Raw genomic sequence first — 24,645 nt, forward strand, 5'->3', positions numbered from 1 at the left:
TGATTATAATATGATAAAATTAATAAATGTAGGGCTAAGCCTTATTTTCTGCCTCAGGTGGTCTAACTGAGCTCCTACCCTAGTTAAACCTTGTTTTATCATTAAAAAGAAGGTTTGAGATGACGTGATGGAAATGTACCCATGTCATGAATGATGAGTGCTTGTCAAGGTGACATGATCGAGTTTTGGTTGAGTTGGGTTAGCGTGATTTTATGTTTCTTAGCCTATGAATGTGCAGGTGTTTTTTTAACTATGAATGTGCAGGTGTTGGGTGCATAAAGGTGGTCGATGGCAGCAAAGAAGGTCAAGTGAGGAGTTCTAATCGATGGACCATGGGCGGTGAAAATAGAACACAAAGGCTTGGACTGAGGGACCAAGTGGCGGGAGGACGAACTAAGTATGGCTAATACTTGACACGGCGATGAGTGAGAGCCAGGACTAGACCGAGTCAAGGCAAGGCGTCGTGAGCACTTGGTATACTGTCAGGCCGTCGACACCGGAGGGATTGTGTACTGGCTACGCGTAGGAGGGTTTGGCAGTTTTAGCCTCGAAACCGTGGGCGGAGTGATTTTCATATAATCCTTGAAAGTGGCCCGATAAGACTTAACTATGTTTTTAAGAGAAATTGAACATGTGGCAACTATGTATGCTCTCATGTGACATGATCCTAGATGAAGGCCGCATAGTTGGTTAGCACGGATGGTGCTGCCAGAGAGAACCAGGTTCACTAGATTAAGTTGAGTGTGGGCCAAGGATGGCAGCTCGACTTAGTCTGGTTAATTAGATGATCCTCGCACTCATTTGTGGGATAACTGTAGTAGCCCTTGGCTTCATGGATTATTACCCCCCCCCCCCCCCCCCCCCCCCTCCAGCTTGCGAGCGATTCAAAGAATGACTCAGAGGGTGAACTGAAATCTTTTCATTGTTGTTGTTGTTTTTATTTCCGGGGTGTGTGACAACTGACAAGTGCACCCGTGGGTGTATCTCCCATGCTTTAAAGTGTTTTGGGAAATTGGTCAAAGGATTAACCCTTACTCTGCCGAGTGGTACCCAAGCCCTGTGGATGTCATAAACCCAACCCCCTCACACACACACCCAGATCCATATATAAAAAATATATTATCTTCATAAACTTGAAGTGCCGTGCCTATACTTATTGATTGGACATGATATTTTTGTTATGACACTAGCATGATCGAGTGACACTTGTACCGGCCCTGTTTGTTTCGCTGAAATTTGGCTTATACTGATTTATTGTGAGAGAAAATTACTGTTTGTTCGCTGAAAAGCACTGCTCGAAGTCGCTTTCTTTCTAAGTAGACTAGGTTGTCAACTTTGACTAATGATAGTAGATAATGCGAGCATCTATCTACTAACACAAAAAAAAAACACAAAAAGGATACAGTAGAAGATTCAAATAACTCCAAGAGAGACGTTAAAAGAAAGTGTGACATTAGGAAAATAAAATATCTAAGCTAGTTTCATTTTTCCGACCTAACAAATTTTCTATGATAAAACCATATTTTAGAAAAATAAGCAGGAGCGCCGCTATGTTTTAGGTTTTTTAATTGCATAACTTCTTCAAGAAAAAAATTGTTTGCCCCTTTGAACTCTCAATGCCCCGCGTAGCTAAACTCTCTTCCAAACCAGCTTTATTCGGTACAGATGTTTGAAGCAATGATATTCAATTCGGTAGTGCTAGGCTGCTAACGCATGGACGTTCGGGCGGACGTCTGCGCTGCACTCCGTTTCCCGCCCCCACCTGCACTCCACGCCTGCGCTCACACCACCATGCCCCCGCCCGCACCTGCGTTTCGCACGCCCACGCCTCCTGGACGCCAGACCGCGCGCAAGGATCGCTCGCGCCGCTCCGTTTCTCATGCGCATTGCAATATGTGCAACACCGATCTACTTTTGAAATATTCAGATACACACACTTGTAACATACGTTTGAAGATAGATAAATCACTTGAAACACTCAAAAACACCTGAAAAAACACTTGAAACCTTTGTAAACAGATGCAACATCAAGATAAAACACTCGCAACATATGTGTAAAACATATGCAACATCTAGATAAACACACTTGCAACATGTGTCTGAAAAAAAACAGATGAAACATTGAGAATAGAAGCTTGTAACATATGTGTACAAATATTGCAACATATGCAATGTCTCGACCTAGTTTTGCAACATCCATATAAAACACTTACAATATACCTATAAAACATCCAAAACACTTGAAACATACGCTTGCAACATGCATTTTTCAACCTTTTTCTTCCGGACGACGCAAAGCAGAGCAGGGAATGACAGGTTCCGGCCAGTTGGCGACTGAGCATGGTGGCACGACCTGGTAGTGGTCAACTACGCATGCGCCTGCCTTGGGCTCGACCAGCGCCGACCCCCTCTCCTGGCCGGCTGGCCACACACGGCGGCTGGCGCTTACGCAGCAGTTAATGAGTACGGTGGAGACGGAGGAAGGCGGACGCTGGTGCTCCGATGCGGTGGAGATTGAGGATGAGGCCGCTGGTCGGGCGGGCGTGGTGGAGAACGTCGCTGTGAGGCGGTCTCGTTGTGAGGCGGTCAGGGTGGACCACGTTGCGATGGAGCGGACACTTCGAGTGGACAGCGACTTTTACTGGGCCGTTCGGAGTGTCGTGGCCCACACCAACCTGAGCGTCCGGGCAATCGGACACCCGGTGTAAGCATCGCGTATTCAAATTTGCATTTTGTTGGAAATCAGACGACACTGATAGTTGAGAGAATTCAAATGGACTTTTCCCGTCCTAAATTGGGGCTCTTCTTACTGGGCCTTGGGCCAACATGAGTCCAGGCTCGCAGCAAGCCCACACAACACAATTTTTCCTTTTCTGATTTATACTGGTAATAAAAATGAGTGTTTTTTAGTAAAAAAAAGGGAAAAAAATTTCAAAAGGAAAAAGGGGAGGGATGGGGAGGGAATACAGGACATGAAGAATCCATACACTTCATTTCTGAAGAAACATGAAACGCGTTGCTAGTTGATTTTCAGGGCAACAGATTTGCAGATAGGGCACCAGCTCTTCTGCCGAAGCCAGTGCTGTATGCAGGAAAGGTGGTAGTAGTGTTTACATGCCATCTTGCCCACCTCCTCGCCGGCTAAATACTCCTCCTGAGAAATATTTCAAGTGAAAGAAAACATTTAGAGGTTGCAACTAATATCCTGCTACAGAACAATCTGCTACAAATGTACTTGCCTGGCATATGCTGCATTTTCTTTCACAATCTTCTTGAGAACCTGAAGCTGTGGGCATGTAGAGGCTCCTGTTCAGGCACGTGGACAATGCACAGTCTGAAAGACCTGTGTTTACAGTACCAATTCGCTCTCCCAAAACAAGCAATTCCTTCAAAGCAGAGTGTCACAAATTATATAAGTACTGGAGATACAAAGCATGACAAACAAAAAAATGTTTGCTGACTGAAGAGAGAGAAGAGGATGAAGCAATGAAGGAAATCAGAAAACGGGGTCGACAGAGTAAGGGGCCAGACATCAAGACATACTTCGTAGGACATGCCGTCGATATCCATCCTCATGCCTCTATGCCGATCATTGAATATGAAGTAGTTCTCAAGCTGCAATGCACAATGTAATTATATGATTTGCATTCTCTATATAATTTGGACTTTAGCATGGCTATTGTGTAGTGATAGAATGCCTTACCTCTTCAATTGCACCCACATCAAAGCGCAAGTATCCATTTGAGTCCTCCATGCTGTCGTCCAGGGACGAAAGGTCTCCCTGAAGACCGCTTCTGTATCTCGCCATGAATCCAGAAAGAAACCCTTCAGAAGGCACATGGTTTCTTGTTACCTGCTCAACTAGCAGCAAGTCATCGTCAGTCCTCTCTGAACTCCTCCTAGCATCTCCAGCACCATTTCTTTGCACACCGTCAGCTCCTGCATTTGCTGCACCTTCATCGGCTTTTCTTATCCTAGAAGCTGCCCGATGCGACGGCCTTGAGACCGATCGACTATTGCTCGGGGAACCAGCACTGAATCCATTCGGAGACTGTGGGCTGTTCTCCCTGTTCAGCGATCGTTTCCTTGATGTGTTGACCCTCTCCTTAAGCCGAGCCAGTAGATCACGCCCGGGACCGGGAGTGTCTCTTGACCTGCTGCCGGTTTCGCTACAAGAGCCTCCTGCATCCCTGCTGATGCTGCCTGAAGCACTGCTTTCTTGTGGAGGCTTTCTGTTGGGCTTCCGGAAAATCTGTGATCTCCGAGGGGTGGCCGGTGTTGATTCATTGGGCGCCGCCGCCCTGTGCACCTCCTTGCCTTTGGCCTTGTCAGTAGAATGCTGACCACTGCAGCCATGGCGCGAGCAGCAATTCTTGGCCTTGGGGCGCGAAGCGTCTTCTCTGAAGAGAAGAATCGATCCTCCCTTGGTGAAGAGGAGGCCGCCGACTGTTCTTCTTCCCATGTGCTCATCCATGTCAGATAATTACCTGAAATTAGAAATGGTTGGCAGAATTCAGGTACTCTGACATTTCCCGAACAGGTTAAATCATTCAGACCTTGCAAACAGGTAATTTGCTGGATTCATGACATTAACGGCCATTACCGATACACGTCTAACATGCCTGATATCAATTTGTAATTAATACGCAATATAAACTGAAATACCGTTTCGCCTTCAAACTATAGTTATACAGGCATGCACAAGAAGTAATCACCATTCACCACGGGCCATGTGGTCACAGTATGACTAAAATGGATTCAGCAGACCCAAAGAACATGATCTTAATCATTAATTTTACTAAAACGAAATTAGTCAGGTGATCCTTGGTACAATTTTACGTATTATATTATAATCAGTCTAGTTATATATGTGCCTACTCATAGTACAACCAAAGCATCTTTCTCTGTGGAACAAACGAAGTTGTTGTAGTAGCAACCTTTTTCCCTTCCTGTCTGGAATTATTTCCTATCCTGAAAGGCCAGTTTGCCCATGCCTGCAGTACCACGGCACAGCACAGTACTGTATCAAAAACAGAAAGGTGTACTGATTTTGCTTTACGGGAATCGGAATCAGATAACTAGGAGGCACCCCGACGGTTGACACATACGGATTCCATGGGGATAGTAGTACCTATCTTATCGCATAAGAAAAATATTATCTACGTCTTGTAACTGAAAAAAAAGGATGGAAAGGAAAGTTGCTGGTTTCAGACAGCCGAAGCAACCGGAACATGCAGCGGAAAACGATTCCGTCTTTCAGAGGAAAACATTGACCTGTATTCGAGGAACAAGAGGAAGTTTCTCTTTCTTTCTTTTATTTACGAAACAAAAAAAGCAGAGGAAGTTCGATATAGTAAATAAAAAGGAATTGGATTGCAGAGACCAAGAATTCAGAACTTTCGTGGGTCATCAAACCTTCAAAGTCCCAACAAAATCAATCCAGCGATCGATCACGATGGCAACAGGTATGTATGTACTCCTATACTTGCAGCGCCTATAACGCTCACAGGCAGCCGCTACAGAAGAACTGAAGAACCCAACGATAAAGGGCGAAAGAACCCTGCAAACCACCTCTCTGCCACCCTGAATTCCTTCTACGAGAATACAACAAACCTCTACCACCCTGAATTTCGCGAGGTAAACTACAAACTCGTCAACCAGTTGACACGAACAACAAAACAACACCAGGCCAAACATGAAAAGTTGTAAGAGAAACAACGAACCAAACATAGCATGCCAACATCTGAACATAACACGAGGAAGAAGAAGATGAGGAGGAGCGGCCATGACCAACCTTCCTTTCCAAGCCTTTCCTTCTAACCAGGTGATTCTCCTCCAATGGAACAGGCCCGGCAGCGACTGGATCAACCCGGAGAATCGAGGGGAGAAATAGGGAGGGGGCGATAAGAAGAGATCCGAAGTGATGGGAGTTGTTATATACGCATGGCCAAGAAACCAAACCACAGAGACAGAGGGAGCGGGGTGCGGAGCCTTGAACAGGAAAGGAGAGGCGAGGGAGACGAGGCCGGCGTGGCGGGCAGGAAGGGACGGCGGCGGGGCCCGCGGGGCAGGTTGGAGCTGTCGGATGAGGCGCCAAGCGTAGGATCTGACGAGCGCGGGGCCCGCTCAAACGGAGGCCCAGAACCGCCCCCACCACCGAATTTCCTGCCCGATAATGTGCCGGCCCGTACATGCGTGTAGTCGAGTGAAGTGGACCCCCGGAGGGACTGACAGGTGGGGCGTTGGGCCATCCTGTTGCCTGCGCATTTTTTGGGGGACATTTTTTTTGTCCGTTTTTCGTGAAGCAGTGTCAGTGTTTTCTGGTCTTTTTGGTGCACAAATATATATTACGCTATGCCTTTTTATTATTTGTTTAATTGACTCTCCGCCTCATCATCACATGCATAAGCATCAACATAAGCTAAATTTCAGCACAAGCGAACAGGGTGACAATGCATAGCAGTTAGTATATCACATCAAAATCAACATGTTTTGAGAGTTTTTTTAAGTGGGAGAATAGCACATAGCAGTCTACAGCTATTGAGACATTAAAAAGGCAGCAGTAATAATTAGTGCAGGGAAAAAGTGTTTTTTGCGTGCACTTTTCGGGCGGGAAAAAGTCTAAGATAAAATATGTTGTACCACGTATAATAACATAAAAACGTGCAACACATAATAGATATGTGTACAGATGTTCAAGTTTTGTTGGCGTGCCGTGGTGTAAAGTGAAAAATCGTTGAGTTAGTACAAAGCCCTTTTTCTTAGTGTGTGACCAGGGTGATTGGTTATTTTTAGGACGACCAGCAGTCCTGTCCAGCTAGCTGTTGGAGTACCAACTTGGATGCGGCTGTAAAGTGTATATGATGCATAAAAATCAGTACTTTAGATTGCTAAAATTGTACACCGGTACTTTGCTTTTGCACTCATTTTTCTCTCGTCTCCCTTGTGATTTGCGTTAAAATGGCAGATAATATTTTTGTGACATCCCGTCGTTCTGCAGACGGCGATCGCTGGAATTTGTTCAGGAAGAGGACGGGAAAAGTAAGCTTCCTTTCATGTCCTGTAGTTCGTGGCTCACGACTTGCTCTGACTTATACGGCACATATTCTCCTAGTAGAAATCATTTTCATGGCGTGACAAGAGGGGATTTGTGTGTGTAGACGATTTCCATCAGTTTTCATACACAGAAAAACTATACCAACTTCCATCTCATACAGCGCACGAATTCTTTTATAAAAGAGGAAAACATACTTTAGTAATTGTTTGTATACAGTGTCAAAAATTATCTCATCATGTCACACAAGAGTCAACACTAATATTATAAAAAAAATTCGCTCTGTTCTTTATCACTACTTTTCAATGAACGAACAGTGTTTTTATCTCATAACAGATCAACGTAAACCAAATTTCAAATAAACGAACTGGACCGATGTCTTTGTCAGAGACGTCGCTAGACGTTCCTGCACCACAATGGTGGCTGGTGGCTCTTTGGACACATTTGGATGGATGGATGCCCATAGGCTGTAGCGGCCCGGCTAAATTTCGGCCGTTGACCATAGGCACAAAGCTACGTTTGGATCAAAGACAGAATTTGGACGAATTTTTGTACCTAGTTCTTTCTGACAAACTGGGTTAGTTGTGATCTTCTACAGTGAATTGCAAGAACAGGCGAGTTTTTTTTTTAAGATTCCTTGGAACAAATGGTAGTACACAGGAACTGGTCAACACATAAATACGTGAGCCGATTCAGCGCGGGCGAGTACACATCACGACGGCATAAAACCGATCCTCCACTCTTATCTTTTGTTTGGTGCAAGTTACTTGAAGGCTAAATGGTGTGTATGTGCGTGTCTGGTCGGCTCGTAGCCGGAGTTGGAGTTGGACGGACTGAACCGTGCCACTACCACTAGCAGTAGCAGCGCGATATGATGACAGAGGCGCCCGGCACGAAATGCAGGCGGCGGCAGGCCAAAAGCAACCGGCAGTTGACGTACGGGGGTCGCTGGCCGCTACTCTAACTTAACGCACGGCCGCTTGCCTTTTGGGCATCCGGTTGACATGCCAGCCAGAAGCACACAAATGGCACAAGAATCCGGGCAAAATATGCATACATGCATACGACGAATAACCAAGGTCCTTGTGAACATGCATGATACACAGTTTTTTTTTGAGTGGATGCATGATACACACAGATGCCAAATGTATACGGCGAGAGGATGGGGATTATGCTGCAGGTCGATATGACCATAAGAGGCCGTTGGGGTACGGTTATGGCCTGACGGCCACTGGCATGCAGTTTTTTTTTGAAGTTACTGGCATGCAGTTTTGTTTGGTATCCACCGTTGGCTGAGGCTCTCAACAGTCCCAAGAGCAGCTAGCTCCGTCAAAACGACCTTTTGTCGTCTCCATTTGTTGAGTTCGGCAACGGATGTTGATTGCTATGCATACGCGCATGATCCAAAGCCGCAACGGAAAACTGCCTGTCCTCTTCTTTTCTGCAACGGCGACGACACAGGTGGAGAAGTTTCACTTGGCCTTCACGAGTTCTACACGTTGATGCAGGTCTTCGTTTCAACTAGTAAACTTATTGTCAAAAAAAAAAAACTAGTAAACTGGCGGTATGTCGATCTTTTCGCTATATCGTCTTGGTTTATTAGATTGAAAGTCTTGGAAATTTCGCTCGCACTCCCCTCCTCGCACATGTGCATCATAGCAGCCATGACTCTGAAGGCTTAGGCCTCACTTTGCTGCATCCCCTTTGCGTCGTCAGCATGATTACAGGGGGGAATCAAACGACCAAGCAAGCCGTCCCACAATCATGTCCATACAAGTATACAACTCGTCGGAGCCCCCATTTTTTTATGCGCTCGCCGCTCGGCGTCAGACAGGGCCGCACACATCCGGAGCGCCTTGTCTTTGCTTTCCTTTGCATCCTCATGGCCGCCCCGGGTCTTCTGACCACTTCTGAACTTTATATATTCTCCTCGTGCCGTATCAACATCATGCTATCGTGATTCTACTCAATCCTTGCCATGATGAATATACATACACAGGGCCGTCCAGGGGTTTTTATATAACTCAGCAACCGTGGCCTACTAAGCTGCGTGCTCGTCCCTCTGTAGTCTGTGACCGCATCGCATGATGCCGCGATCAGCAGCGCAATTTATTTTTGGAGTTGGTTTCATGGTTCTTGGTTTGTTTGATTTGATAATGCAGGTGCCTTTCAGTGTGTGTCTGTGTTGGTGTGATAATTCAACACGGCACGGCACGGCAGGGCAGGACACTAATCAGCTGATAACCCTCTCCTAGACTCCTATGTAGAGTGATGTCTCCTTGTTGGGTTCTCTGGTTAGCACAGCACTTGATCTGCTCCACAAACAAAATCATTCTTCCAAGTGCTGCATGGATGGATGGACTGGGACTGGATAGGACGGCCTTTCAGTTGGATTGCACCCATGGGTCTTCTCACAGGTCGTTTTCTTTCAGAGAAAGCGAAGGGCATGGAAGGCGATGCTATTTGGCCTTGTGTAGTGTTTGAAGTTTGAATAGAGGTGTCAGTTTTAGCAGAACCACAATCTGGTTTGCCTGAATTAAAGTTTTAAGAGCCACGACTTCACTTTCACCCAACCTGCAAGTTGACGCCGTGTCCAGATGTACAGAATCTACTTACTTATTAAGCTGATAGGTTGCAGCAACCAAATGCTATTAGCCCAAACTGATACGCCTCTTATATACGCTTCGTATCCCTGTCACGCTGTCAACTTCGCGTTGTGAAATGTCAGGAAGTTGCCAGAAATACAGATTGGTGGATCATCATTAAGAACAAATCTGAAACGTACTTAAAAATCACACTAGAAAACTTGCTGTGGTATTATGGATGCTTCAGCTTATCTTTCTGACAATCTGTCAACTAGTACAGATTTCAGACCACTGCTCTGAATGCTTCAGTTTGACAGTTTTCTGTACCTTTCGTTCAAACAAAAAAAAAACAATTTTCTAGACCTCTCTTTCAAAAAAGAAACGATGCTCCACTTCCAACAAGAAGAAACCAGATGTTAGCGTCACGCTAACCTGTAACATGATGCTGAATGACACTGTATGTTGAGATCAAAATCCCATCATCATTAGAGGGGCTAGTGGAGTTGTCGTGGACGCATAAGCTAGCAGGGTCGCCTAGCCTGATGGCAAGGGAACGCTCGCGCAATACATACAGCCAGTGCGTGTTGCTTCTTCGGGGCGCCTCAGTTCTGTTAAATGTCAACGTCTGACGTGAAAGATACCCAGCAAGTTGCACCTGTCATGCTCCGTTTACATACAAATTACCCAAACACATATAGTTTTGTTGCTAATCAATTGGGCTCCTTCGCTTGGCCGTTTCTCTATAAAAATCAACAAAGGAACCAACATTCGCATGTTACTGCTGACATCCTCTCACTTTTTTTTTGAAAAAAGTCTTCAGAAATTGGTAAAGGGCTTATGAACCATACAAATGGCAACAGAACCAGACCATACAAATGGCAACAGAACCAGACATAAGACACTTGAAAAAAACAAACCCCTCTTGCTCCATCTATTTCTCCGAGTATTGTGAAAAATTCAGCACGGGTGCTATGTAGTATGTACAGACACATTCAGAGCAGCCAGCTTATGACACTACCTTGACGCTGCTGGATTTCTTCGCTCTTTCGCCAGAGAGACGGGTAGGGGGACGATACCTTCATCTTCATGAATAGCTATCATCACGTACTAGAGTATAGTGCTAACCCGGTGTTCTTAACTGAACTGCTTGCTTATTAATTAACCGGCGGCGGCCTCTATTGCGCGGCCGCGATCATGGAGGATGACCGGTGGCTGGGCCACGGCGGGGACGGCGGCCGCTTGCGCTGGTGGTGGTGGTGCTTGGCGGGGCGGTGTGTGGACGCCTCCAGCTCCGAGGTCAGGATGTCGAACATCACCTGCACGTCCCTGTAGCCACAGGTCTGCACATCCTCGTGAAGCTTCAGTATGCCGCCGCCGCTGCCTGCAGGGGGAGAGTTTCAGGGATAAGTATCTTGTCACTGTCATGGTCATGGATCACCCATTCACCCCACCCCAAAGGGAGAGGACAGAGGAGGATCAAAGATTGAAAGGGAATTGTGATAGAGGCGTCTGTTTTTTGTCCACTTTGCTAGTGGAGGGAAAAAGGGGTGTAGCAGCATGTTCGGTTGGCTGGTTCATATCGTTGCTGGTTCGTGAAGCTGCTGGCTGGTTTGTGTGAGAGAAAAATACTGTTCCGGCTAAAAAATTACGATCGTTTACGACAAGCCACAACCAAACGAATGCTGGCCGCCTTTTGACCTCCCGCTGGGTGGAGGAATGAAATGCAAATATACTCACGATATTTGTGACACTGTTTTACTGCCGGAATTGTGGAATATTCATGCTGAGCTCATCGTTGAATTTGACCAATCCATTAATAATTGTACTATGTTAATTTGTATGCTTTATTTAACCTTATATTCCAATAATAAATAATGTCTCTCTTTTTTAGAAGAGGAATGTATAGGATAAAGGAATTCCTAGGATAAATAATGTCTCTTGTGTTTGTTGTCTCAGTATCGTGGGCCTAGATTGCATGCAAAAGGCCCATAGGCCCATGTAGTAGACGTGTGATCTGTTACACCGAGGGTCCTTACATACGGATGGGCCCAAACTTGTCAATCTAACTGAAATGCATAAAAGGCTAAGACTGTGTGGGCTTCGACTGGAACTGGAGGCCCATATTCGCTAAGATGTTATGATGTTCACAGTAGCTTCCCTTTAGAAAAAGGAAGTGAAGTGTTAGGGTCTGTTTGGCATAGCTCTGACTGCTCTAAAAATGGCTCCGACTCTGGCTCCTCTGAAGGAGCAGCTTCTCTAGAGGAGCTGAAGCCGTTCTGGAAAACGTTTGGCAAAACAGCTCCTTCGCACTAGACGACGTGAACCCACAACAAGGAGCCATGCGAAGCTCGTTTTTTATGCTTCTCCTGTAAAAAATGACTCCGGCTCTTGACCGGCTCCCCATGCGGAGCCCTTTCCAAAATAGACGTTTGACATAGCTCCTGCAGAAGCCGAAGCTGAAGCCCATGCAGGAGCCCTGCCAAAGAGGCTCTTAGTACGGTTCTCTAAAACGAAAATGACGTTGGAAAATTCTCAAAAAAAAAATGACGGTCGAACGGTTTACGGCAAAGCGCTAGAAACCAAGAAACTACTCCAATCAAACGAAGAAAGCAGAGAAACAGAAAGATGAGGTAGTAAGCATCTGTTCCAACAGAAAAGCTAGCACAAAACGGACGGTAAGAGGATCGACCGACACCGTCTTTTCCCGCATGGCCGCATTCGATATTCTACCAGGACAGCAACTCGTGCTGCACCGTAAGGTTCATCCTTATCTACAATCTAAACGACACAAAGTAAAGGAACTACCTGAGCAAAAGAAGGTTCCTCCCTTCAACTTTTCCAGAACCAAGAACATTTTCCTTCCGGAGTACGAGTTCTCACCACCAGGTTCGTCTGCGCTCCTAGTCCCTGCCGCACCAGCACCATGGAGATGGAGACACTGGCTTTATTCCGTCTCGATCGGCATCCGGCAAGTCAAATCCTGACCGGGAACGAGCACCACACACACGGCCACACGGGTTACCCGCCCTAGTGGCATGGCAAGGCCCCGTTCGCATGTCTTTGAACACGGCTTATCCGCTTATTTTTTCATCTAAAATAGTATTTTTCTCTCACAACATTTCATGCGGAACCGTATTTTTCATCCACTTTCCTCCTAAAACCCTTCAGCCGAACGGGGCCTTGCCATGCCAGGGCAATCCAGCGGACGGCCGGGGACAGAAAGGAGAAAGCGGCTAGCCGGCTACGCTTCCAGCCTTCCATGCATTCCACGACGACGAAAAGGCCGTCGCCCGGTACCCGTCCGTCTGCTGTCGATCAGTCAGTAGTCACATTGCTGCCTCAGCCTCCTTCCAACGGAGATTGAAAAAGAAAAGCAGCCTTCCACGGAGACGAAAAGAAGCGTCTGCTGGTGACGTTCCAATCGGAGAGAGTGAAACGAGCTGTTTTCCGGAAGGGACACCCGGTTTGGTTTCCGCACGCTCACCAGTCACAGAGGCCACTATTGCTAGGTCATGTATACTACTCTTGCTACTAGGAGTACTATAGATCAGGATTCAGATCATCAGCTGTCCAACGGCTAGGGCTGTAGACAGGTTGGTGGTGTAAGGGCGCGTTTGGTTCATAGCCAGATCCCGCCGCACCTTCCGCGCCCTATTTTTGGTTCGTTGCATGAGTTGCGGCGTGCCGCGGCCTTGCCATTACTAACCAGTTCATTTTCCTCGCCGAATCGCGCCGCAAGTGTGGCGAACGAATTTGGCACCGAAGTTTTGGCGCAACAGCAGATTAGTTGTGGTATGCAACCGCTGTGAAGCAAACGCGCCCTAAAGTGGATGGGCGTACACGCGGTCCGATTGATTGCGCTGCCCCGTTGTCCGATGCCCGGTGCCACGTCGCCATCTGAACCTTTGCGGCCGCTGGACAGAGAGAATCTCTCGGCGCAGCACGGACCAGCCACCAGCGGCAGCGGCTCAGAAGCTCGCCGCCGCAACTGCAGAGTGCAAGCCCAGGTTCACACCGCAACGGAGGTGGCTGAATTATTGGAGTGGAAAACTGAAAGGCACTTCACGCTTGAAGGGACAGAGGCAACAGACAACAAGATCGGAGCTGCAACAGAACGGAACGGAGCGGAAACACCCCCACTTGGCCTTATGGGCTTACGGCCGTCGTTGTTCTCGACTGAGGATTCAGATTTGCGTTGCGTGCCGCTGAGGCTGAGCTGAAAGGGACGTGTATTACTAGACTAGATGATTGGGGTGTGGGGGTCATTATTATTAGTTGTTTGGCAGAGGATCGGAAGTTCGTTTCGTCGTAAACGATAGTGAATTATTTATTGCTGACTGGTTTAGTTTGAGAGAAAAATACTGTTTCAACTTATAATCTACGATCGTATAAGCCCAGCCGACAGCTCGCACTGATGGTCACCAGTAGCGGTACACGGTACTGGGACGGTTACTGGTTGGCGAGCCTACTGCCCCAACCGCGCGCCATCTGCCTCGTGACACTTGGCACCGCCTACTGTGGGTGGTGGGTGTACCGCGTACGACTAGTGCTAGTATTAGTACTAGGTACTGCTGCCAACAGTTGCACAAGATCTCGCTGTGTTGGTGATGCTAATTCTTTGCCAAGCTGCTGCAAGGTCTGTGTCGTCCGCTCGTATCGCACTTCACTGTAGCACAGTACCCACATGTCCAGGTTGACTTTCTCTGACGACATTAAGTTTGGTGTACCTCTGCAGATTGGAAATTTGAGTTGTCCATGAGGGAAAAAAAACGCTGCCTAATACACCCTGGACTGGACATCCAAAGATCTTTTCGGGCATCACCATCAGCAACCAACCAATGTTACATACTCTGCACTCTAGAGAGTAGAGGCTGTTATGTTTTATTTGAAAAGATCTCGGGCCCACATGTTACAAAGTTTAGGGGAACTACAACTTTGGAGAGGGTGTTTTAGTTAGTGGGAGCTGTGTGGAAGCGATAAAGGAAAGAGTGTTTTGCAGAGGTAACCTAAAAGGTCTAGCTAATTGACTCAGCAGGACTCCGGTCTCCACGCTCTACTACTCCCTAGTGGAGGTGGAGAAGAATCACATTCCACCATGCATGGATAAGTGCTTGCTGGATGGGAATGAAATCGGGGAATAGTCAACTCATGCAGTAAGGTAAAGGTAGGTTACGCAACCAAGCTGCTCAAGATCGACTTTAATTACTGACACCATGAAATAACGTTTAAAACGGATGGTTCCTAGAGGCTGAAGATTGTTTGTATCGCGAAGTTTCAGAATGGCCGATTCTTTTTCAGTATGACGCCAAGGAAATGGCGAGAAAATGAGAGGACCAAGTATATCTGGCCTTTTTTTCACCGACGACTAATTTTCTGGAATCTTGAATGAGACAGATGAAATAGATAGATTAAGAAGGAAGACAAGTAGGATGGCTCTAGCGTCCCTGGACTACATACGGTTCTCTGTTCTTCAACTAGGTAGCTGCTATAAACTATATAGTGATGTTCAACAAAGCTCACCGACACTCTGCTACTTACTAGCTACCTCGTTGCAGTTAGCCAGTTGCAGGATTTATAGTTCAACGAAGTCACTGAAGTGTCCTTATACTGAACTCTAGTCTTCATCTAAAGAATATACTGAACTCTAGTATGATCAAGAAGACAGTACTGAAGCAGCCAGCAATTCCTATGTGAATGATCTGCTTGAAAAACGAGAACGAACGCGAGATTTCAGATGGTGTCTCCAGGAAACGAAAGAACTCTATGAACAGAGTCAGCCAGTGGAGATCGATCGACCACAACGCGCAACGGCGCAAGGACATGGCCTGCAAACTAACGGCGACTGACGTGGCCGGGGCTCAAAGAAAGCCAAAGCCAGAGCTGCACTCCACCGGCTAGAAGCCTATACTCTATAGGCACCTACACGATCACAAGTTCACAGCAGGCAGCAGCCAGTCGTTGCGCGTGGAGCCGATCGAGGGCGTTAGGGGGGAACGGTGCCGCGCGTACCTGTGTTGCGCGCGCGGACGCGTGTGGAGACGGCGGCCCACGCGCGGCGCGCCGGGGAGACCACCTTCTTCCGCCACCACGCCATGACAGCGCGCACGGGCGCCGGGATCCTCGCGGCGGCCAGCCTCGACGCCTGCCGACGCGCTCCCCGTCAGTTTCCCCTGCCCGCCTCTGCTCTCTGGTGGTGACCAAGTCAGGTGTGGCTGCAACTGTTCGTTGCTGCTGCTGCTGTTTATGGAGAAAGAGAGGGAGAGAGCGCGCGCGCAGAGGCAGAGCTGCGTGTGTTGGTTCGTTACGGCAGTTTTATTGGCCTGGGCGCCTGGCCGCCGCCGACGGCTGAATTTCCTGCGTTTTCGATGGGCGGGCGTGCTCTGCTCCTGCTTTTTATCCCGTGCCTTCCGCGAGCTCGGCAGGTGCAGGTGCAGGTACTCTGCCTGCGTCGTCTCTGCCTGGTAACCTGTCCCCACCAGGCAAAACGAAGCGAAGCGGCGCGTGTGTCCGTGCCTCGTGGCGGCAGGCCAGTCGAAGTCGAAGTCGAACACTTGTGGGGGCAGCAGGGCGCGCACGCGTACGTGCGAGTGCCTCTTGGTCTCTCGGCTTGGACAGGGAATTTGACCTGAGCGCGACCCGCACCGCCCAACGGCGTGGTTACGTACGTATGCCCACACAAGGGGTGGAAGGAATTGCCCGGCGACCGCAACCTAACCTTCGGCCGCGTGCTGGTGTCACGGTCCACTGTCCTCTCCTTCCGTCAGGGTTAGGTATCCAGCTAAAGTTTGACACGGATGCTGTTTCCACAGGGACATCTGACCGTCGAATTCTTAGTATGTATGTACCGGGTGACTGGTAGCTGTTACTGCCTCTATTATTTGGCTTTCAGAATTCAGGGTTGTTTGTTGATAACAACAAGCCCTTGGAATGATGAAGAAGAAACCGTATGTTTGGTTGCAGTCAGTCCCTGGATCCCGCAGCGCTGTAGACTTGTGGCTCGACTTTTTTTTTTTTTTTGCCGCTTCGCAAAGCAAACAAGAAGCCGCTAGCCGCATGGCGCGGTGTGGCGACGGCTGGCACCCCTCCCATCTCCATCTAGGCGCGAGTGCTTGCCAGTGCGCACCTCCCTCTGCCACGGGCGAGTCCGGAAACGGCTCCGCACGATGTGGCGGCAGCCGGCACCCCTCCTACCTCCATCCAGGCGTGGGGTGCTTGCCGGTGCACACCTCCCTCCATCGCGAACGAGTCCGGGAACGGCTCCGCGTGGTGTGGCGGCGGCCGGCACCCCCTCTCCCTCTCCCCGCCCAGGTGTGGACAGTGCATGCCTTCCTCTGTTGCGGGCAAGTCCGGGAACGGCTCCGCGGTGTGGCGGTGGCCGGTACCCCCTTCGTCCAGGCATGGATGCTTGTAGATGCACGCCTCCTACCAACGTGGGCGAGTCCAAGAACGGCTCCGCACGGAGTGGCGACGGCCGGCACCCCCCTCTCTTTCCGTCCAGGCGTGGGCGCTTGCTGGTGCGCGCCTCCCACCATTGCGGATAAGTCTGGTAATGACTTCGCGCGGTGTGGCGATGGCCGGCACCCCTACTCCCTCCATCAAGATGCAGACGCTTGCCGGTGTGCGCCTCCCGCTCGCCGTCCCAGGCGGTGTGGCGGCGCGAAAGCCTTGCCAAGTTCTTGCTTGACCGGTGATGATTACGTTCTGGCGTCATTCACCTACTTAGAGGCGTCATCGAAGGGCTTTTGTGCGTTGGTGTGGTAGTCTTTGCATTTTCGCCGATGTATTTGTGGTCCTGCCACTTTTCGCCTCGGTGCTGAGGCGTTTTTCTGTTGTTGTTTTTTTTTCGTCCTCAACGTTCGTAAATCATATAACGAGCCGATTTGGAGCTATATATCAATATATATTCAGGTGGGGTGTAATCCCCTGGTGAGATTAAAAAAAGGCGGAGCAGCATTGACGTTATGTCAGGCAAAAGGATTCTTTTTCTTTTAAAGACAAACAGAATTCTGTTTAGTCCATTTTTTGAGTGAAGATTGTCTTGACCACAGGACGAACTGGAGTATGGGCAACCAGCAATAAACTAACGAGGTCTCTCCGTTGCAAGGAACGTGCAAAAGCTTTGGGCTAAAAGAAGTGCGAAGGTCCTTACGGATACGCAAGAAACAAACAACGGGTCGGTGATGGACAAGCGAAAGCGATGTGAAAACGGGTTATGCATGTCGTCTTTGCCGCGTGGCTGGATGAGAGGCTACTAGCCTACTACCATGATATTTTCTAGGATTTGGATTAGATCCGATCCTAACAAGATGTTAGTTCTGTCTTATCCGCCGGTGGTATGAGTAGCTATCTAGCCTATGTGTGTCTCCAGTGATCTCTTGACAAATATGTTACACTACCTTAACTCGTCAGTCGTCACACAGCGAACAACTGAACATAGCCGCGGGCTTGGAAGGATGCCTGTTGTTGCCAAGAAAAAGTCATCACGTGACACCATAGTAACTATCATTCTTTCGTGACGATGAGCGACTAGTTTCTAAGACAAATTAGCAAAGGGGTTTGACATGTACTACTGCTCTAAAAAGTAGAAGAAAGAAACACAAGACTGAAAAAATAATAGACAAATATTATCAATTGGCTACAGGAGAAAACAATCGGCCAATCACCCTTTTACCCCCCCCCCCCCCCCCCCCCCCACCCCCCCCCCCCCCCCCCCCAAAAAAAGCAATTATGGGTTGCATGTTAGTTAAAGTGCTTCACGTTTGATCAAGTTTCTAGTAAATAATATTCATATTTATGGTTGAAAATCTATTTATTATAACTCCAAATCAATTTATATTATGAAAATGCATTTTGTAATTAATTTAATAGTATTTATTTGATATTATAAATACTTATGCTTTTTTATCTATAATTGGTCAAACTTCATATACTAAAACATGACGCATTTCAGAATTACATTCTTTTGGGACGGAGGAGTAGCAGATTATGTATTTTTGTCCCTGCGGCTTGAGACTCCAGTTAACGCCAGCTCAGTCATATCATATCTCATTATTCCAAGCTTTTTGCACATCCTATTCAGTGGCGGCACTTGCTAACTCTAAACATTATATCGATACTACTAAAATAACTTAAAATATACCATAGAACATCTCACAAGTACTGAGAATCAGAAATAAAAAAATAAAATATATAATATAGGGAAAAACATCACTTGGATAATGCTTGAACAACCTAAAATATATCATAGAACATGTCATAAAGTACAATATAATCATAGTACTTTTATACTACGTGAACATCACATGTATATACTATATATGAATATCACAAAATACATCATAAAACATATAAAAGTAATGAAGAGAGCAAGCAAAAATAATAAGTAAAAAGAGAAAGCTAGAAAAAAAGAATAAAGAAAAAAACGAAAGGTAAACAATGATGTAAATATAAAAGGGAATAAAATATTAAGGAAAAGGGAAATAATAAGAAAAAATAAAGAAAATGAAAAGTAAAACAATTTAAATAGAAAAGGAAAATAAAAAATGAAAATAAAATATTAAGACAAAGAAAATAAATGAATAATAAAAAATTAAAAATAAAACAAGAAGAAATAAAAAGTAAAAAGAGAAAAATGAAAATAAAAATGATGTAAATAGACAAAGAACATGAAATAAAAATAAAAGAATAAGAAAAAAAAGAAAAGGTCATGCCGAGTTGCCGACCACACTTATCCAACAGTACACGATGTTCCCCTCAAAAAAAAAAAACAGTACACGATGTAGTTTCAAAAAAGAAAAAACTGTATACACGATGTACATATGGTTGTGGCGGACACCGTCGTGGCGCCGTGGGACCACGAAGGCACGAAGGCCCTGTTTAGATCCCACCCAAAATCCAAAGTTTCTCAAGATTCTCTGTCACATCAAATTTTGCGGCACATGCATGGAGCATTAAATGTAGGTAAAAAGAATAACTAATTGCACAGTTTGCCCGTAATTGGCGAGACGAATCTTTTAAGCCTAAATAGTCTATAATTGGACAATTTTTGCCAAATAAAAACAAAAGTGCTACAGTGTCCATTTTCCAAACTGGAAGGGATCTAAACACCCCCGAACTACCTTTTCTTGGGCTCCAGACCCGGCCGCACGACGCAAAGCCCACCCACGCGATACGAAGAAACGGCCCAATATACGTAGAATAAACTCTTAGGAAGTGCTCGTCACCGATCCGAATGTGGTCGGCACATACGAAGATTTCCGTGCTCGTCACCGATCCGATCTGCGCCCGCAGCAAAGGATTGAAACCTCTCGCTCCACTCGTGACTTCTCGTCTAACGACGTAAGTGCCAGGTCAGTCGGTTCCAGGCAGTGGCGGATGTGCATAAAGATTTAATGGTGAAATCAAGCTTTTGCTACAGTGATTAGTCTTGAAATCAAGCCATTAGGGGGGCTGAGCCCCCCAGCCCCCCTTTGGATCCGCCGCTGGTTCCAGAGGCCGCCAGCCTCCTGGTTTGTGCGTAGTTTCGGTCGATGGGAAGGCGTTGCTCGTTTGTGCATGTCTTCTCCATGCGCACTCGTGGGATTAGAGTTGGATAGCTGGGCGATTTCTGCGATTCGGTGTTAGACAGATGCATGGTTCGTGGTGTTGATGAGGAGGGGTTGACGACGTCAACGAATCTGACGCGCACATGTTATCTCGTAGTTGATTGTTTTTAGGGTATCTGATCTGACACGTGAACTTGGACATGCTATTTCTACCGTTTGCGTTGCAGTTCTGTGAAACAGCATATCTTCTGTTCTGACTCATATATTGGTTGTAGTTTTTGTAGTTTCAGTTGTGCATTAATTTCTACGTGATATTTGTGTGTTTAGTTCAGGCCAGCATGTCACATTTGTTTTCCTCTTCATGTATGCTCACAATTAGTTTTGTGGTGCTAGCTTGCAGGATAACCGCGGCTAACCTCATGGATCAGAAAATGTCAGACCCACCGTCCAGTTCTCCTAAGTAAGAACCGCTCTGTCTTCAAATCATTTTCCATGCTGTACATGATCTATATGTTCTTCTTTGTAGTTTTTGTAATTTCAATTGTGCAGTAATTTCATCTTCCAGACCTTGCTTCTGCCATCCGGTATGATTTGTATGTTTGGTTCAGCCCGTCACATTTGTTTTCCTCTTCATGTATGATTTGAGTATGTGGCCATGCTTTCTGACCGTGGAAATCTGACCCACACATTGTTACTGTAGTTGTGCTTATATTTTTTTTTTCTTGGTGCCTGCAGGCTGCTGACTTTTGATGCCTCAGTGGCGAACGCCTTTATTATCAAGCAAGAGTGGGAAGGTTTGGATGATTACCTGGGCAAGTTGGTTGCAACCATTCTCAAGAAGACCCCCGATGAAGTTGTCATGATGCATCCTAGGCTGTTTATGATCCCGCGTGAGGAAAGATTGTTAGATATGCTAACGGATCAAAAATTTGAAGAGGCTGCTTCTTTCTGTCAGAAATCAGTAGAGTTACTTCGAGGATGCCGAGGAGGATTCGTAGCTCTTGACCTTATGCGCAAAATTGATGATCTTAACACAGTAGTCAAAACAAGATCTATGCCTGCCATCAGACGCAGCGCCGAGCGTATTGAAACCTATATATCAGACTACATACATCTATACTTCCCGAGTGCCATCCGGTAAGTGATGTTCTAATTTATTTTACTTGTAATAGTTATTGCAGCGTATTGTCCACATGTAGTTTTTCTGGTTTCACAGCTGACAATTTCATGATCTGAATGTATATTGCTGTGTTGTGCACTTTAATTCTGCAGCCGGGACAATGACGAAGTTGAAGGATTATGGCAGTTCGCAAAAGATAAACGGGCTAGGCAGCATGCATTTAGGTGCCTAGCCTGTGGGTGGATCTGTCCTGGATCACGCAGCATTTCACATATGAGATCGCACATCGTGCAGTCTCAAGACTGCGAAGGCTGTTATAAAGTAACGGAGGACATGTTAGATCGTCTGAAGGCTATAGATGAGACAAAGGATGTCCCAACTTTGGAAACCGGTTGAGTATTTATCCAAAAACAGGAAGACGTTGTCAGAATCTGTATCATCCACACCTGGTGTACAGCTGGAGTCTTTGCTTTCTGGAGAAGTTTCATCAGCAACAGGTCCAAAGTCATCGTCTTCAACTTCTGTAAAAGATAAAAAAGCAAGAAAAGAACCCATTGGTGTTGCTAACTCACCTTGCCTTGGTACACCCGCAAAGAAAATGAAGCCTCTGCTGTCAGCCTCACAAGCTAAACATCTCTATCAGATGGTGGAGGTGTTAATGAGTGAAACTGGTGCCCTTGCCCGACAGATTAGCACATCTGTGGTACCTGAAATTGAAGCCCGAAACTTCTTTCTGGGGAGAGTTTTTGATTTGCGAGAGGTGGCTATAGACTTGCAATCTTTTGTATTAAAATATAAATAAATGCAATTGTTGATGTTCCTGTCTCAGCACCGGGTTCCTCAGCACCAGTTCCTGAAGATGACCGAGGACGCAGCGAGTAGGTAAAGGGACTGGTGTAGCTCGGAATGAGAGAGAGTATCTAGAACTTGGTTGTTCTTGATTTTTGTAAGAGCAAATTGATTGTACGGTGCTTCTTGTTAAATTCTCTTAACAATTAGCTTGATTCCTTATCGTCTGAAAAGATTAAGTTCTAAAGAGAGTTTTGTCAAGGAGAGAATGAGAACCGCACGGACCTTTTTTAATCTTTTTTTGAAAAAAAATCCATGTTTATACCCTTGAGGTAACTTATATCCGTCTTTGGACCCTAGGGTGGTGCCACGAGCCACGGCGCTGAGGTAACATGTCTCGGCACCATGGCTTATGACATCAAGCTTCGAGGCCAGACAATGGCGTGGCGGTGATATGGCGCTGACGTGGTCAGAGCTCAGTGCCACGATGCAAGTTTGGGTGTTAGCGCTGACCTCAGCGCCATGCCTCTTGGTACCGAGGTTTGAATCTAACCCTAATTTAGTATGACTTTTACCATGATTTAGTCACATGAAAATTTAACTAAGTCTCAAAATGTAACATGAGAGGGACATATGCAGATTTCACAGCCAAACTTATACCTTCAAACTAGTATAATTATGGGATTTGCTATATTTCAGATGCCCGGAATATTGGTTCTATTCAGGCGACGGTTTCTAGCCATCAGATTGTTTTGAACGGTCCAAATCTGTTAGTTGTTTCTGTACACCACAATCATAACGGGTCCACGAAAAAACCTGTTAGGAACATTAGATCCTGCCGGGCCCGTCAAACTTTACAGGGCGCATAAACCGAATACTGCTACCTGAAGTGGGTGCTCATTTGAGCCAGAATGCAACTATTAGCCCAATAAAACAGCCGTACAAGCACAAATATGTCACTGCATCCTCCAGCAAAAAAGAAACAGATCCAATAAAGTAAAGTACAGATCGGGAAAGCACCTAACAAGAGAAAGAGAGCAAAAATCAGTAAAAATTACACAAAAATACAAGATTGGACAAGATCTGTCAAAGAAAAAGGTACTAATCTGTTGTTTTTTGTCATGTGTTCACTTCATCTCCTTTGTTCTGTAAACTTCTCTAACTTGGTTCTTCAAAATGTGGAAAGGGATTCGGTCTGCATTGCTATATGTCTATGCTTCATGATTGGATTTAGGGGATTGATAATTGATGATTTCTGATGAACACTCTGTAGTTGTACAAGGGAAACCATATTAGAAATTACATAATAAAAATGAAGTCAAAAGCATTTGTGAAGGAAACAATGCAACAGTAGAAATATGTCTTCATTGATAAGGAAATTGCACATTTGAATTAGTGCAACTTTATGTACTTAAAAGTGCAATTACTTCTGTTTGGCAAAACTACATTGTGTCTCAACAGTTAAGCTGTTTACAAGACACCAAGGAACTTAAAGTAACGAAGACAGGCCCAAACAAAATTTGCTTGCATTAGGCTCTGTACAACTGTTTACAAGCATGCTAAACAAGATTTGTACTCACTTTATCTTGGATGAATGGATTTGCTGAGTTCACTAAAAGATAGTTGATAATAGCAGCCTTCTTGGAAAGAATTGCTTTGTGAATCGCACACTTGTCATATCAGGTTCCAGACAGATTCAGAGGAAGCAGTGAAATATCACCAAATGTTTACTGGATGCAAAGAGATTGAAAGTGTTTGATTTCTACCTCAGGCTTCATATCTCGGTGAACTAACCCAGGCAGATGACACTCTGCAGCCACTTTCAGCATTTGGCGCACAACTGCTGCAGCATCTTTCTCACTATAACGGCTATTCTTTCTGTCCAAAGGAACACACCATTTAGTAATGAACCTTATACCAGCAACTACAAATCAAACGAAGCAGACAAACAAAATAAAGCAATCTAATTTTACAGCACAAAAATCTAGAATTTTAATGACAAATACGGAGATACAGGAAATAAAGAGATGGACATCCTGTCTCCTTGCTTGGCCAAAATTTGGTGCAATAGTTCACCACCCTCACATAGTCTGCAAAAATAGAAGGTAAGACTTAAGAGTTGTGTATAGGAACATTTATTTGAAATCACATGATCAAGAGCTCAGAGTGTGATAACGGAGAAGGGATCACACCTGCTTTGGTCTGAGCTTGAACTTCTTGCCTCCAATAGTGAACACAATGTCAGGCATGGACCCAAAGACTGGCACAGACCACGGCTGATTCTCCCATGGGACTAGATAGACGCTCGCAAAGCTGTCATAATGAAATAGTTAAGCAAAGTACTAAGTGGTACAGAAACGCCCTGCACTAAATGTTAGTTAACCACACCTGATTAATATAGTTCAGGATGAGCTTACGTGTCTTGTTCTGGGCAAGTTGGTTCTGCATCCATACCACGGGCATTGCACATTGGATCATAGCCCAGGCATCTCACAGATGAACAGGAAGGAGAATGTGAAGCTTAAGTCATATAGCCCCTTTTGCCGCCCCAGA

General features: G+C 46.1%; 3 protein-coding genes and 1 long non-coding RNA gene across 5 annotated transcripts; 1 reads left to right on the forward strand and 3 right to left on the reverse strand.

Moving 5' to 3' along the window:
- Positions 1–2,758: 2,758 nt before the first annotated feature.
- LOC136493609 (probable E3 ubiquitin-protein ligase RHG1A) lies at positions 2,759–5,966 on the reverse strand. Of its 2 annotated transcripts, none has more exons than XM_066489710.1 (5): positions 5,795–5,966; positions 3,704–4,487; positions 3,544–3,615; positions 3,240–3,386; positions 2,759–3,154 (listed from the first exon to the last, which is right to left on the reverse strand). In XM_066489710.1, exons 2-5 carry the CDS (start codon positions 4,472–4,474, stop codon positions 3,020–3,022), a joined length of 1,125 nt encoding a protein of 374 aa, XP_066345807.1. In that variant the 5' UTR covers positions 4,475–4,487; positions 5,795–5,966; the 3' UTR covers positions 2,759–3,019. The 2 variants fall into 2 exon arrangements, with proteins under 2 accessions (XP_066345807.1, XP_066345808.1); XM_066489711.1 differs by lacking the exon at positions 5,795–5,966 and adding an exon at positions 4,938–5,020.
- A 4,575-nt stretch (positions 5,967–10,541) lies between these two features.
- Positions 10,542–16,011, reverse strand: LOC136491386 (uncharacterized). The gene is made up of 2 exons (XM_066487661.1): positions 15,649–16,011; positions 10,542–11,020 (listed from the first exon to the last, which is right to left on the reverse strand). The coding sequence occupies exons 1-2, from the start codon at positions 15,731–15,733 to the stop codon at positions 10,815–10,817; spliced, it is 291 nt and encodes a 96-aa protein (XP_066343758.1). The 5' UTR covers positions 15,734–16,011; the 3' UTR covers positions 10,542–10,814.
- A 3,882-nt stretch (positions 16,012–19,893) lies between these two features.
- On the forward strand, positions 19,894–22,256 carry LOC136494790 (uncharacterized). The gene is made up of 4 exons (XM_066490974.1): positions 19,894–19,988; positions 20,584–20,643; positions 20,919–21,320; positions 21,456–22,256. Exons 2-4 carry the CDS (start codon positions 20,603–20,605, stop codon positions 21,697–21,699), a joined length of 687 nt encoding a protein of 228 aa, XP_066347071.1. The 5' UTR covers positions 19,894–19,988; positions 20,584–20,602; the 3' UTR covers positions 21,700–22,256.
- A 965-nt stretch (positions 22,257–23,221) lies between these two features.
- LOC136492945 (uncharacterized) lies at positions 23,222–23,979 on the reverse strand. Its single transcript, XR_010768248.1, has 3 exons — positions 23,859–23,979; positions 23,673–23,762; positions 23,222–23,359 (listed from the first exon to the last, which is right to left on the reverse strand). It is a non-coding gene; the product is annotated as an uncharacterized lncRNA (long non-coding RNA).
- Positions 23,980–24,645: the final 666 nt, after the last annotated feature.

The sequence above is a fragment of the Miscanthus floridulus genome, chromosome 11 (genome assembly GCF_019320115.1).
Source record: "Miscanthus floridulus cultivar M001 chromosome 11, ASM1932011v1, whole genome shotgun sequence".
NCBI classification, from domain to species: Eukaryota; Viridiplantae; Streptophyta; class Magnoliopsida; order Poales; family Poaceae; genus Miscanthus; species Miscanthus floridulus.

Excerpts from the sequence above, each read along its gene's own strand:
- LOC136493609 (XM_066489710.1), bottom strand. The coding sequence starts at position 4,474 with ATGGATGAGCACATGGGAAGAAGAACAGTCGGCGGCCTCCTCTTCACC. Across the intron at positions 3,387-3,543 it reads TCGACGGCATGTCCTACGAA|GAATTGCTTGTTTTGGGAGA; the intron begins GTATGTCTTGAT and ends TCTGCTTTGAAG. Across the intron at positions 3,155-3,239 it reads GAAAATGCAGCATATGCCAG|GAGGAGTATTTAGCCGGCGA; the intron begins GCAAGTACATTT and ends AATATTTCTCAG.
- LOC136491386 (XM_066487661.1), bottom strand. The coding sequence starts at position 15,733 with ATGGCGTGGTGGCGGAAGAAGGTGGTCTCCCCGGCGCGCCGCGCGTGG. Across the intron at positions 11,021-15,648 it reads CGTCCGCGCGCGCAACACAG|GCAGCGGCGGCGGCATACTG; the intron begins GTACGCGCGGCA and ends CTCCCCCTGCAG.
- LOC136494790 (XM_066490974.1), top strand. The coding sequence starts at position 20,603 with ATGGATCAGAAAATGTCAGACCCACCGTCCAGTTCTCCTAA. Across the intron at positions 20,644-20,918 it reads CCACCGTCCAGTTCTCCTAA|GCTGCTGACTTTTGATGCCT; the intron begins GTAAGAACCGCT and ends TGGTGCCTGCAG. Across the intron at positions 21,321-21,455 it reads TACTTCCCGAGTGCCATCCG|CCGGGACAATGACGAAGTTG; the intron begins GTAAGTGATGTT and ends TTAATTCTGCAG.